Source organism: Cucurbita pepo, chromosome 13 (genome assembly GCF_057944985.1).
Source record: "Cucurbita pepo subsp. pepo isolate OVF chromosome 13, ASM5794498v1, whole genome shotgun sequence".
Classification (NCBI taxonomy): domain Eukaryota; kingdom Viridiplantae; phylum Streptophyta; class Magnoliopsida; order Cucurbitales; family Cucurbitaceae; genus Cucurbita; species Cucurbita pepo.
In genome coordinates this window covers 12135153-12146555 of record NC_141810.1, presented here as the reverse complement: position 1 = coordinate 12146555, position 11403 = coordinate 12135153, and the positions used below count along the sequence as shown (strand labels likewise).

The window sequence follows — 11403 nt, the reverse complement described above, 5'->3', positions numbered from 1 at the left end:
GTTTTCGCAACATATAAACATCAACAATAAGATTTTCTAGCATCTTGGTTATGAACTCTGTATAAAATTATCAACATGGAACGTGATGATTTTGGATTTCAGCAGCAAGCTTAAGCGATGAACATGAAAAGTTGCATGTGGTGTAAGAATAAAATATCTGTGGATATGTGATCAGCGTCAGATGATCGACAGCAATATTAAGAGACGATCAAAATTTTCAATATTGTTATAAAAATAAACATCAAGAAACGCAGCTATCTGTTTTGATTTCCTTCGGTTGAGTTTTATATGTTTCAAGTACATCATACGAAAATTCAACAAGAAAAAGTCCAAAATTTAAGAAAAAGAAAACAGACAAATCTATCTATAATGCTAGAATGATGGTGGAAAAACACTGAAGAAGACCTGAGAACAGAAGCAACTGACCTACTTTTTAATGTAATCCTCAGGAACAACCTTCAATAGCTTCTTCTGCTTAGACTTGGCGATCTTCTTCAGTGTCTTGGGATTTGTAATCTTCTGTAGCTTAGTTCCAGATCTCAAAATGTTTTCCTTCTTCTTCTTCTCTCTCTCTTCCTTCTTCTTCCTCTTCTCCACCTTGTTTGACCTAATCTGCTCCTTCAATTCCTCCTTCCGTTCCCTGTACGCGGCCTTAATCATCTTCTGCCTCTCCCTCTCCTCGAACGTGGTGCCTTTACGGCTCACCAGCATAGCGGACGTCCTGTGCTTCCGCGGCTGTTTCCACTTCCGTCCGGAGACCTTTCCGGCGATCACGCCGTCGTAGGTCGGGTTTCCGAAGGTCGGTTTGTCAGGATTCTCCGATGAAGGAATCGCGGATCGCTTGAGCGGTGGAAGCGACTCATCGACGTCCATGGAGGCGTCGGCATTTTCAGAGCTGATGATGTTGAGGCTGCTCTCAGCTTCTTCACGCTTTCGCTTGTAGGTCTTCCCCCCAAAGCCCTCGTCCAGGCGCCGAAAGTCGATGGTACACGCCATGGAGGAGTTGGGATTAGGGTTTTGGTGGTAAGATTAGGGTTTCAGAGCGTTACGCTGCTGAAAGAGAGAAGGATTTTAGCTCATATTTTCTATTTATAGGTGCTCTGTTAAAAATAAATAATTTTAAGAAATAAAATTTAAGTGTTAAAACACTTAATGACTAATTAGATAAACGGTGAAATTTTATTTAAATTAGAATAATATATTAAAATCTAAACTAATAAGTATGTTATTTTAAATTAAATACAAAAAAAAAAATGAAATAGTTTTTATTTTTTAAGTGAAAAAATAATAACAATGGTGTATTTTTTAAAAAATATATATAAAAGTTAAGAGTATTTTTATTAATTTAGCCTCGAGTAAATCATATAATAAAGTTGTATATTTGCTTTTGTTAAAAGACATTCACATATTTTCTCGGGATCTAAAAATGACATGACTTTTATATTCTTTTAAATTGTTGAAATAGTTCATACAAACTATAAAAATGTCATCAAGATCAATGCTATTCTAACTAAACCCGACATTTTTATTTTATGACAAGATTCATATTCATTGTTTATTTTATGGGATGTCAAGGCACACAATTTGTTAAACAGTCAAACTAAATCGGGTTATACTTGAGACTGATGGTAGTATAAAGTCACCCGTTTATAATTGAATTATGGGTCATTGATGACAGGTAAGTTATTTGAATTTTGACAGACATTCGAACCATCATCATAAGCTTTCCCAAATTTATAAAGAAAAAAAACTAAGAAAAATGGCTTAAATTTGTCAATTTAATTTATGATTAGCCTTGAATTTTTTAATATTTTATTTAAAAAATACATTTGAACTTTGAAATAAATTTAAAAAATATTCTTCGACGTGCATTTAAATGTTTCATTAATATATTTTTAACTTTTTTAATATTATTAAAAAACATTATATTATTAAATTAAAAAAATAAAATGTTTGAAGCGACTATTTTTTTTTATATATTGACGGTAGGAGATTTATTATTATTATTTTTTTTGTAAAAGTCGATATTAATGCAAAGTTATAGAATAACTCTTTTAAATATTGTGCCTAATAATAAATTTAAATATATTATATATTTTGAAATACTATTAAAATTTTAGAATTGATGGGTTAGAAATATTATTGAAATTAGATAAAATATAAAATACTTATAAATATTTTTATTAATTTAATATATATATTCAACTTTTATTTTTTTTAATGGACTTTCAAAATTATTCTTTTGGCTTTGTGGAAAATCTCTGACCATTTTTATTTATTTATTTATTTATTTATTTTTGGACAAACTGATTAATTGATTCTTAAAATTGTAACGGGCGCCGCCTCTGGCTTTCTGTGTCGCTATTCCCTCGCATTCCCTTCAGTCGTCGGAGCCGTAAACCGGAGTACTCCGAGCATTTTTCCGAGGGAATACGAGAAGTATTTTCATTTTGTAGTTTCGCAATCTCGATCCTGGCTTTGTTATCTGAAGAATTTCCCCTACTCAATCCTTGGAGCTCAGTCATTGAGGTACTGTTCCTTATTTTTGGTTCTTGAGGAATACGCTTGGAGGTGTTTGGCTGTTTTGAAGAAGAATGGAGCGATTTGCTTGTTTTAATATATGCGATTCATTTATTGATTTGTTTACTGACTTGCATGTTGAAAATGGGGGAAAATGAGAGTTAAGGTGGCTATTAATGGCTTCTGGTTGAGTTTTGTGGTTGTGGACATTCTTCGAATTGACTGTTTGCTTTGTGGAATGTACAGATCGAGCTGCAGTTTTGAAGTATTTGAATCAAAAAGAGTTCTATTCAAGGTTTTCGAAAATTAATTGTGTTGAACTATTGTGATTTGTCGAAGTAACTCATGGAAGGCGCATTGAATCTTCTTGGAGGCGCAACTTTTTGCCCTGTCTCTATGAGTAGAACACTTCGTTGCCAACGTTCACTGTCTCCGCATCTTCATTTTGTGTCATCCATTGCGCGAAGTGCTGGATTGTACACGAATGGGAAAAGATTATCTTTTAGACGTGCAGGTTCGAGAGTCAGATGCGAAGTAAGACTTGGAGACGTGCTTGACAAAAAAGTAATCGAGTCTAGAAGTTCTGTGGAAAACGAGCAACATTTTACATGTGTCATGAAGTTTGGTGGCTCGTCAGTGGCTTCTGCAGAGAGAATGATAGAGGTTGCTGAACTTATACGCAGCTTCCCTGAGGAGCGGCCACTGATTGTTCTCTCGGCCATGGGAAAGACAACCAACAAACTTTTGCTGGTATGCACTTGCTCTTCCAAATTTCTCTACTTATTATATATGTAGAAAGGTGTTTTATTCTCTTTCAATACACTCCCGTCGTGTTGATTCAAAGTTCCATGCTTAACTTAATAGGCTGGAGAAAAGGCTGTTAGCTGTGGTGCTACTAATGCATCGGATATTGAAGAGATGAAATTCATAAAAGAGTTGCATCTGAAGTAAGAAATTTGAGTCCTTCAAGCCACTTCTCAATAATGTCGTAAATCATCCTCACAGGGCGTTGTCATGTTGTTTTTAGGACTGCAGATGAGCTTGGAGTTGACAGGTCTATTATTGCAAGTAAGCTTTATTTTTGTGCTTGAAACTTGTTAATTTAATAGTTCATATTCTTGCTGTCTCTCTTTTTTCCTCCAGCTTGATACTTTCTTATTAATTTTGTCTGTTGTTTTCTGGAATAAGCATAAATTTTAGGCTAGCACGAACTGATAAGAAAAAGTGAATAGAATATAGAAAGTAACAAAAGTTAATAGTCTTTGGGATTGAGGAATGAATAAAATATTTACTTTTTCAACAAGATGTAAGCAAGAAGAATAAGCTGAACAATAATGATGAGTACGAATGAGAATGGGGTGACTGATCCTATTTCTCCTTTTATATTCTTGGTATAAAATTTAGAAGGATCAATTATTACATATACCGAGGATCGCATTTAGAAATTATCGAATTACTATGCATTGTTGAGCATCAACTTGCAAATATCAATTCAGTGTCTGAAAGAAAAATCAATATTTTTAAGAAGAAAAAAACTGAGTAGTTGATCAACTTGCTTTTATGCTTGTTGAGAGTCTTTATGAACACCTTGCATTAATATGCAGAGATTGTGGTTTATCTGGAAATTTCTAATTTAGGTTGCTGTTTTGTCATCCTACAATCTGGTGATAATATTATCTATTGTTGTGCACCAGCGGTATCTAAAATTTTTCCTGTCGAAGTGGCAGCAATGAAAGTATAAGATTAGTTCTGTAGCATTTCTTGATTGGTCTTCCATTTGCATTCGGTACCTTGTTTTTTATATTCTGATTGCCTTAGGTTATGCATGCTGGAATATATGAGCATGACGATGCAAATATCTATATGTTAGAAAGGGATATCTTCATCTGATGGCTTGAATTTATAACCCCTTTTCATGTTCCATTGTGACAATCTAATGCATTTCCTACAGATTCGTTTCTATTGATATCAGGATCATAAATCATGCAATAGCATAAGCATTGCAAATGATGACATTTATACTTTAAAATTTTACAGCAATAATACCTTGATCATATTTGTTATATACATATATAATACATAATCACGTTGCAGATCACCTCGATGAGTTGGAGCAACTACTCAAGGGAATTGCTATGATGAAAGAATTAACTCTTCGAACAAGAGATTACTTAGTTTCCTTTGGGGAGTGCATGTCTACGAGGATTTTTGCTGCTTATTTAAATAGGATCGGTGTCAAAGCCCGTCAAGTATGCATCTGTTCCTTTTATCGTTTAATGTGTTGGACATGTATGATCTATTCTATAGACTCAAAGTAGTTAAAGTATTTCCATTTATATTTAACCTTTAGTGTTAGTGTAAAATTAACAGAAAAAAAAGAAACTATTCCCGGTAGGCTAAGAAGTAAGGATATGAGACATGGATACAATATGGACACTGTGACACATTGTATTTTAAAATCTTGGACACGGACATTGACACAACAAAGACACATTTATTAAAATTTACATTTTATAGTATATATAATTTTAAACAAGAAAGAAATTCAAAGTCAGTGAGTGTATGCATTTATATGCTTAAAAGATCAATTTGATGTATTTTGCTCCCAAAATTCCTTATTTTTATCATATATGTGTCTATTTAGTTTACTTAACAAGTGCTTGATGCATGTCTAACAAATGTTGGACCTATTTTGACTTTGTACAACTAGTATCTAACACATCTATTACATTGACAAGTGTCCAATATGCAGCAAGTGTTGGAGCGTCCAAGTGTCCGGCATGTTGAACATGGACACACTAGCCAAACTAAAGTGTCCGTGCATCTTAGCCAGTAGGTATTGGATTCTAAAGTAGGGATTGGTTTGTTATCATTTTTTCTTTAGTAATTGAACCCCTACTGGAGTCAGGAGTGTCATTGAGGAATTATTGCTTTTTCTTGGGATAAAGGTAGGATCGTTTGTGCTTGATTCTCACCTTCAGTAATTTTTATATGTTAGTCTGAGACACAATCATGAAGCCTAAACTAGCGATCTCTGCGGAAATGTTTGGTTAAAAAAAACAAAACAAAAGTAAAGAACTGAGAAGGCAAACTTTTAAATATCTGGCAAACAATTTGGTTTGGCAATCTAGCACAAGATTCTTTGAGACCTCCGATTAATCTATGTGTATGAAAGGAAGGATAAAAAGGGGAATTCACACATGACAGTTGGTTAGTGGAGCGTGAAGTTTGTTAAGGCAGTTGGTGGGGTCAGGAGAGGCTTATGTAGGGTTTTGGATGGCTAGGTTTGGGTGTGAGAGATGCAGATTAAAGCTGAGGCTTGAAGGATCGGATTTCCAGCTCTCACAAATGTGCTGGAGAATTGTCTTTCTATTTGGTTTTTCTATTGTGAATGTCATCTTAGTTTCCTTTTGATATTGTAAGAACTCGTGGAATTCACACATGACAGTTGGTTAGTGGAACGTGAAGTTTGTTAAGGCAGTTGGTGGGGTCAGGAGAGGCTTATGTAGGGTTTTGGATGGCTAGGGTCGAGGTGTGAGAGATCAGATTGAAGCTGAGGCTTGAAGGATAGGATTTCCAGCTCTCACAAATGTGCTGGAGTATTGTCTTTATATTTGGTTTTTCTTTTGTGAATGTCATCTTAGTTTCCTTTTGATATTGTAAGTACTCTGTGGGCTTTCATAGTATCGCAGTAGATATCTCAACAAGGAGGGAATTTCTCTGTGGTTTACTCTATTTGCAGGGGAGAGGAAGATACCTAAAAAATTCCTTCCCGAAGACATTGTCTTTCAATATACCCCCTACCTAGTCAATGTTATTATTTTTAGAGGTTATTTATTTATTTTATTTTTAATATATATACACAAAACTAATTCTCATGTAGAAGACTGTTATTTCCCTTGTCACCTTAAAAACTTAATCTGCTTTCTAATATTTTATAGTGGTTTCAGTTATCACAATAGCTTACTCCGAACACTCACTTATAGCCAAAGAGAGAGAGAGAGAGAGAGAGAGAGTAAGAAATTAAAAAAAAAAAAAAAAAAAAAAAAAAAAAAAAAAAAAAAAAAAAACAAAGTTTTCCAGTATTCCACGATCAATTGTGTTTGACAATGACAACAACTTGTGATAATGTCCACTTTTGCAGTACGATGCATTTGAAATAGGGTTCATCACCACGGATGACTTCACAAATGCTGACATTTTGGAAGCAACCTATCCTGCTGTTGCAAAAAGGCTACTTGGTGATTGGAATTCTGATCCTGCTATTCCTATTGTTACTGGCTTCCTTGGAAAGGTCTTTCAACGAACCATTTTACTTTATTGTTTGTCCATTTTGAAGGATTGGATCTTTTTGAGTCTTGAAGATAATGCAATCATTTCTATCCTAAAATAAGAAATTGCTACCATGAGAATTTGTTTCTTTTCCAGAAAAAAAAAAAAAAAAAAAACTAAAATGCAATCATTTCTTTTTTTTTTTTTTTCAATTTAAGGGCTGGAGATCATGTGCAGTGACTACATTGGGAAGGGGTGGTAGTGATTTGACTGCTACTACCATAGGCAAAGCACTTGGATTGCGGGAGATTCAGGTTGCAGCCTCTTGTTAAATAAGTTTTGGAAATGCCGTTTACTGTTTTGTGTTTCATTTTCATTATTTGTTTAGAAGGGTGCTTCTAGTTTTTATTTTATTATTTTTTTAAAAGTTGGAGATAATAAATTAATTTTGTGCTTCGCAGGTGTGGAAAGATGTTGATGGTGTTTTGACATGTGACCCTAATATTTATTCAGGGGCAGAGCCTGTTCCCTTTTTGACTTTTGATGAGGCAGCTGAGCTTGCTTATTTTGGAGCTCAGGTGATTACTTGCATTTGACTTGGTGGAATTGTCAATCTACCTATTTGTTGTCTTAGCTATGAAGTTTAAACCGTTATTTGTCTTAGTTGATTTAGGTGGGGCACACCTTAATATCTAGCTCTTTGAAATGTTCAAACTATATATTGCTTTTCACGCGTCACTTACTCCTACCATTCCCGACTTTAATTTCCTCTATTCAGGGCCTTCTACATACTTATGAATTAAATACACAATGAGGGATCTTATTTGTGTGTGTTCTGTCATGAAATTTATTACTTTCCCTTGTACGTGACCCCCTAAGTGGTTCATTATGCTTGACGTGCATAAATTGTGGGCTGATCACCAACTTTGGTCTTCTTTTGGTTTACCCTTTTGTGGTTCCTTTTGTAGGTTCTGCATCCACAATCAATGCGACCAGCTAGGGAGGGTGATATTCCTGTTCGGGTGAAAAATTCATATAATCCTCAAGCTCCTGGTACTCTCATCACTCGGAACAGAGATATGAGCAAGGTCTGTAGCACTTAGATTTCTTGAAAAGGAAAAACTATCGCTTGTATAGTCCTTGAAACTACTTTTTATGTTCTCAATTGTAGGCAGTGCTGACAAGTATTGTTTTGAAACGCAATGTAACCATGTTGGATATTGTGAGCACTCGCATGCTTGGTCAATATGGTTTTCTTGCCAAGGTGAGGAAGTGTTTAGTTCTTTTCCAAGTGGCCTTATTGAATTATTGCTAATTTTAATGGATATCTTATTCGTTTTCTTCTTCTTCTGGCGTGTGTCGGTCCTTATAAGTACAGGTGTTTGCAATCTTCGAGGATTTGGGCATATCAGTTGATGTGGTTGCTACTAGTGAAGTCAGTTTATCCCTGACCTTGGATCCATCGAAGCTTTGGAGCAGAGAGCTCATCCAGCAGGCAAGCGTATGAAACTATATACTCTATTATTCGCGATCTTTGTTTTTCCACTTTTTTTTAGTTCCTGCTTTCTCTCTTGTTTTGGACTGTTGCTCTCTGTCTGCCTCTCTCTCATATTTTATTTTCCTTTTGTTTTTTTCTAGAAAACCTGGCTTTCTCTCCTCTGTTTTATTTCAAAGAATTAAAAATGTGAGTAATTTTTTATGTTCTCCTCTTGTTTTTTAATTTTTTATTTAAAATATTTGTTCTTGTTAACTTAATCTTTTATACGTTATAATTTTGATTTAAAGCCATGAAACCATGGTATTATATGTTTTTACTTATTTTCAAGGATTTCATATTCATGTGGTTCTGTTTTCTTACGAATTATCATTATGTATAATTTAATTTATTCATTTATGTGCATGTCAATTCACTCGGACATTGCCTTCCCCTCTAGCCTGAAGGTGATTGAGAGGCTTATTGTGTTTTCTTTCACCGTGAAAACACTGTAGCATCTATTGTATGAATAGTTTATCATGCTAGTTTTGATACTTAACTCTGCATTTGTCATTTATGTTCAACAATCAAAATCTCAGCACACTACAGCTGATTGGCGTTACCTTTATATCCTATTGGCAGGAGCTTGACCATGTGGTGGAAGAACTTGAGAAAATTGCTGTTGTGAAACTGCTTCAGCATAGATCAATTATTTCTCTCATAGGGAATGTTCAAAGGTCATCACTGATACTGGAAAAGGTGCTGCATCTAGTTGTCTCCCCACTTAATTCACACACACACACGCACAAATTCACTTTTCTGCACAAAATATAATTTATTTAGTCCCGTTTATTAACTTTTTTCTTTTTAGTTTTCTGTTTCTCAAATTATGCATATTTTCTAGCACTTTTATTTGTGAACCATATTTAAAACCATAGCCTAAATTTTTTAACTGAAAAAGAATCAAAATTTATTTTTTGTTTTTGAAATATCGTTATCGAACGTGGCCTTTATGTTCTTGTTCAATCCAATTGAATGTTTATGGATTTTATCAAATTTCCAAAGAAGAATTCTGCTCAACATAGAAGTTTATTTCGGAACTGGGCAGAATTTTTGTGCCCAAAGATCAGTAACTTCATCGGAGTATTTGCATTCTACTTTTTTTTTTTTTTTTTTTTTTTTGCTATTATATGCATAAAAAATAGTTCAATTATCTAAGAATCACAGTCACAGCCAACGGGACATGGACACAGAATTTCTAAAAAAGTAGGCACTGACAGTTGAGGACATATATGTTTGTATTGTTATATTAATACTTCTCTAACATAGAATCAATATATACTTCACTGAAAACATACAAAGTTAAAGTCAACTAATAATATTTGAAATCATGATCAATATGTAAGGAGGATTCAATCTATAAGAAAATCTCTATTTTTTCGTAATTTTTAGGTAAATATATTCTAGCCATGTCCAAATTAGAAAAAAACATATTAAATGCAGACACATTTTTAGTGTGTTAGACATGTGTTTGAAGTGTGTCGGGACGTATACGTGTCTGGGCTTCCTGGAATATTATAATAATAATTCATCCTATTTGCAAATATAATCTACCTGCATGATTTTGAGTTATCAAGCATCTTTCTGTTGGCTTGTTTCTAATGCATAACTTTGTGACAGGCATTTCACGTTTTTCATACCAATGGGGTAAATGTTCAAATGATATCCCAGGGTGCTTCTAAGGTATCTTCTTCTGTTCATACCTCACATCAACAATCCATTCTCATGCACATTAATCACTTGTCCATCACAAAAGTGTATCTAAGGTGTCTGCATATGAATTCATATTAGAAATATAGGCTTGATTACCTCGAGGTGGCCACGACAGTAATATCTAGGTGAAAATTTTGATAATTTAAAACTCTTCTCGTCTCTGGGAACTCCACTCTTAAAGTGGATGAAATCTCCTCCGAGATGTGTGAGATTAACCATGAGGATAATATAAGGAGTAGGTTGCAACTCCTGGATTATACAATAAAAAGAAGATCGTTGTGGTTAACGAGCTTGGTTTTCTAAACCAAATAAGAAATGCCATGACAAGAGAGCCATGTGGACTTAAGGAACTTATTCCCAATCTATGTAGTAAAATGTGTGGTATAGAAATCATTGTAATGTAATGCTGATTGCTTCATGCCTCTCCCAATTTATGCAATTGCTCGTCAGTTTTGGAAATGCTTGTAGTATGTTCACCATGGTTCATGAAACTGCATTAAATTTCATATTTTGATTTGGCTAAATAGCAAAATATCCTCTTGAACTTTGTTATCTGCGGACTAGAAACCTATTAGAATGTTGGACAAAATTGAGACGTGTAGCGGTAACTTGGAGAAATTGGGACTCAAATACTGTCACAGTATTTCAAGTCAACGCTACACCCATTTTAGGTTCCAGTTCCCATTTTTAATTAACCGATGTCTACTCTAATGGTAGTTTTAAAACGTTTATGAAAGTAGAACTTTTTTGTTATTCAGCCTTTTGATTTCTATACATATAGCTGATTCATTTTGTTGTCCACTTGGCAGGTCAATATTTCATTGATCGTAAATGACAACGAAGCAGAGCAATGCGTTCGGGCTCTCCATTCGGTCTTCTTCGTGACCGATGAACTCAAATTAGATGCAAAATGATTCATATCTGAAATGGTTGAGTCTCAGCAAGTAAGTATCACTGCATGGGCATTTAAGGCCATTTTTTCGTCTCGAGAAGCTGTATTTTTCAACAATACGAGGAAGGCGCAACCATAGCAATCGGTATAATACAGGCAAGTTGAGTTAGTTTTTTCTATTGGTTTTGATTACATGAGACTTTGCTGGTAATTGTGTAGTATTTTAATTAATTCAGAAAAAAGAAAAGGAAAATAGAATTAGGGTTTATGGTTTTATGGTGTACACTGAGTTTCATAAATGTTATAATTATGGTTTTATTGAGACAATTTATAAATAATAGTTATAATTATAATTTCGACCGTTTTTTTTTTTAATTTTGTTTATTTTTTCGTTTTCAAGTAAATATTTGAATTTTTAATCAAATTTTAAAAATAAAATAAGTTTTTAAAAACTAAGCTAAATTTTGAAAAT

The 11403-nt window shown here is 34.0% G+C and overlaps 2 protein-coding genes across 4 annotated transcripts; one reads left to right on the top strand and one right to left on the bottom strand.

Moving 5' to 3' along the window:
* Window positions 1–241: 241 nt before the first annotated feature.
* On the bottom strand, window positions 242–1071 carry LOC111808534 (coiled-coil protein). Its single transcript, XM_023694593.2, has one exon. The coding sequence runs from the start codon at window positions 994–996 to the stop codon at window positions 427–429; it is 570 nt and encodes a 189-aa protein (XP_023550361.1). The 5' UTR covers window positions 997–1071; the 3' UTR covers window positions 242–426.
* Window positions 1072–2314: 1243 nt separating this feature from the next.
* On the top strand, window positions 2315–11184 carry LOC111808916 (aspartokinase 2, chloroplastic). Of its 3 annotated transcripts, none has more exons than XM_023695156.2 (14): window positions 2315–2529; window positions 2860–3270; window positions 3385–3467; window positions 3548–3588; window positions 4615–4769; window positions 6665–6814; window positions 7011–7106; window positions 7254–7370; window positions 7761–7880; window positions 7964–8056; window positions 8171–8293; window positions 8909–9025; window positions 9947–10009; window positions 10849–11184. In XM_023695156.2, the coding sequence occupies exons 2-14, from the start codon at window positions 2866–2868 to the stop codon at window positions 10951–10953; spliced, it is 1668 nt and encodes a 555-aa protein (XP_023550924.1). In that variant the 5' UTR covers window positions 2315–2529; window positions 2860–2865; the 3' UTR covers window positions 10954–11184. The 3 variants fall into 3 exon arrangements, with proteins under 3 accessions (XP_023550924.1, XP_023550925.1, XP_023550923.1); XM_023695157.2 differs by having other exon boundaries at window positions 2767–3270; window positions 8171–8287; XM_023695155.2 differs by having other exon boundaries at window positions 2767–3270.
* The last annotated feature ends 219 nt before the right edge of the window (window positions 11185–11403 follow it).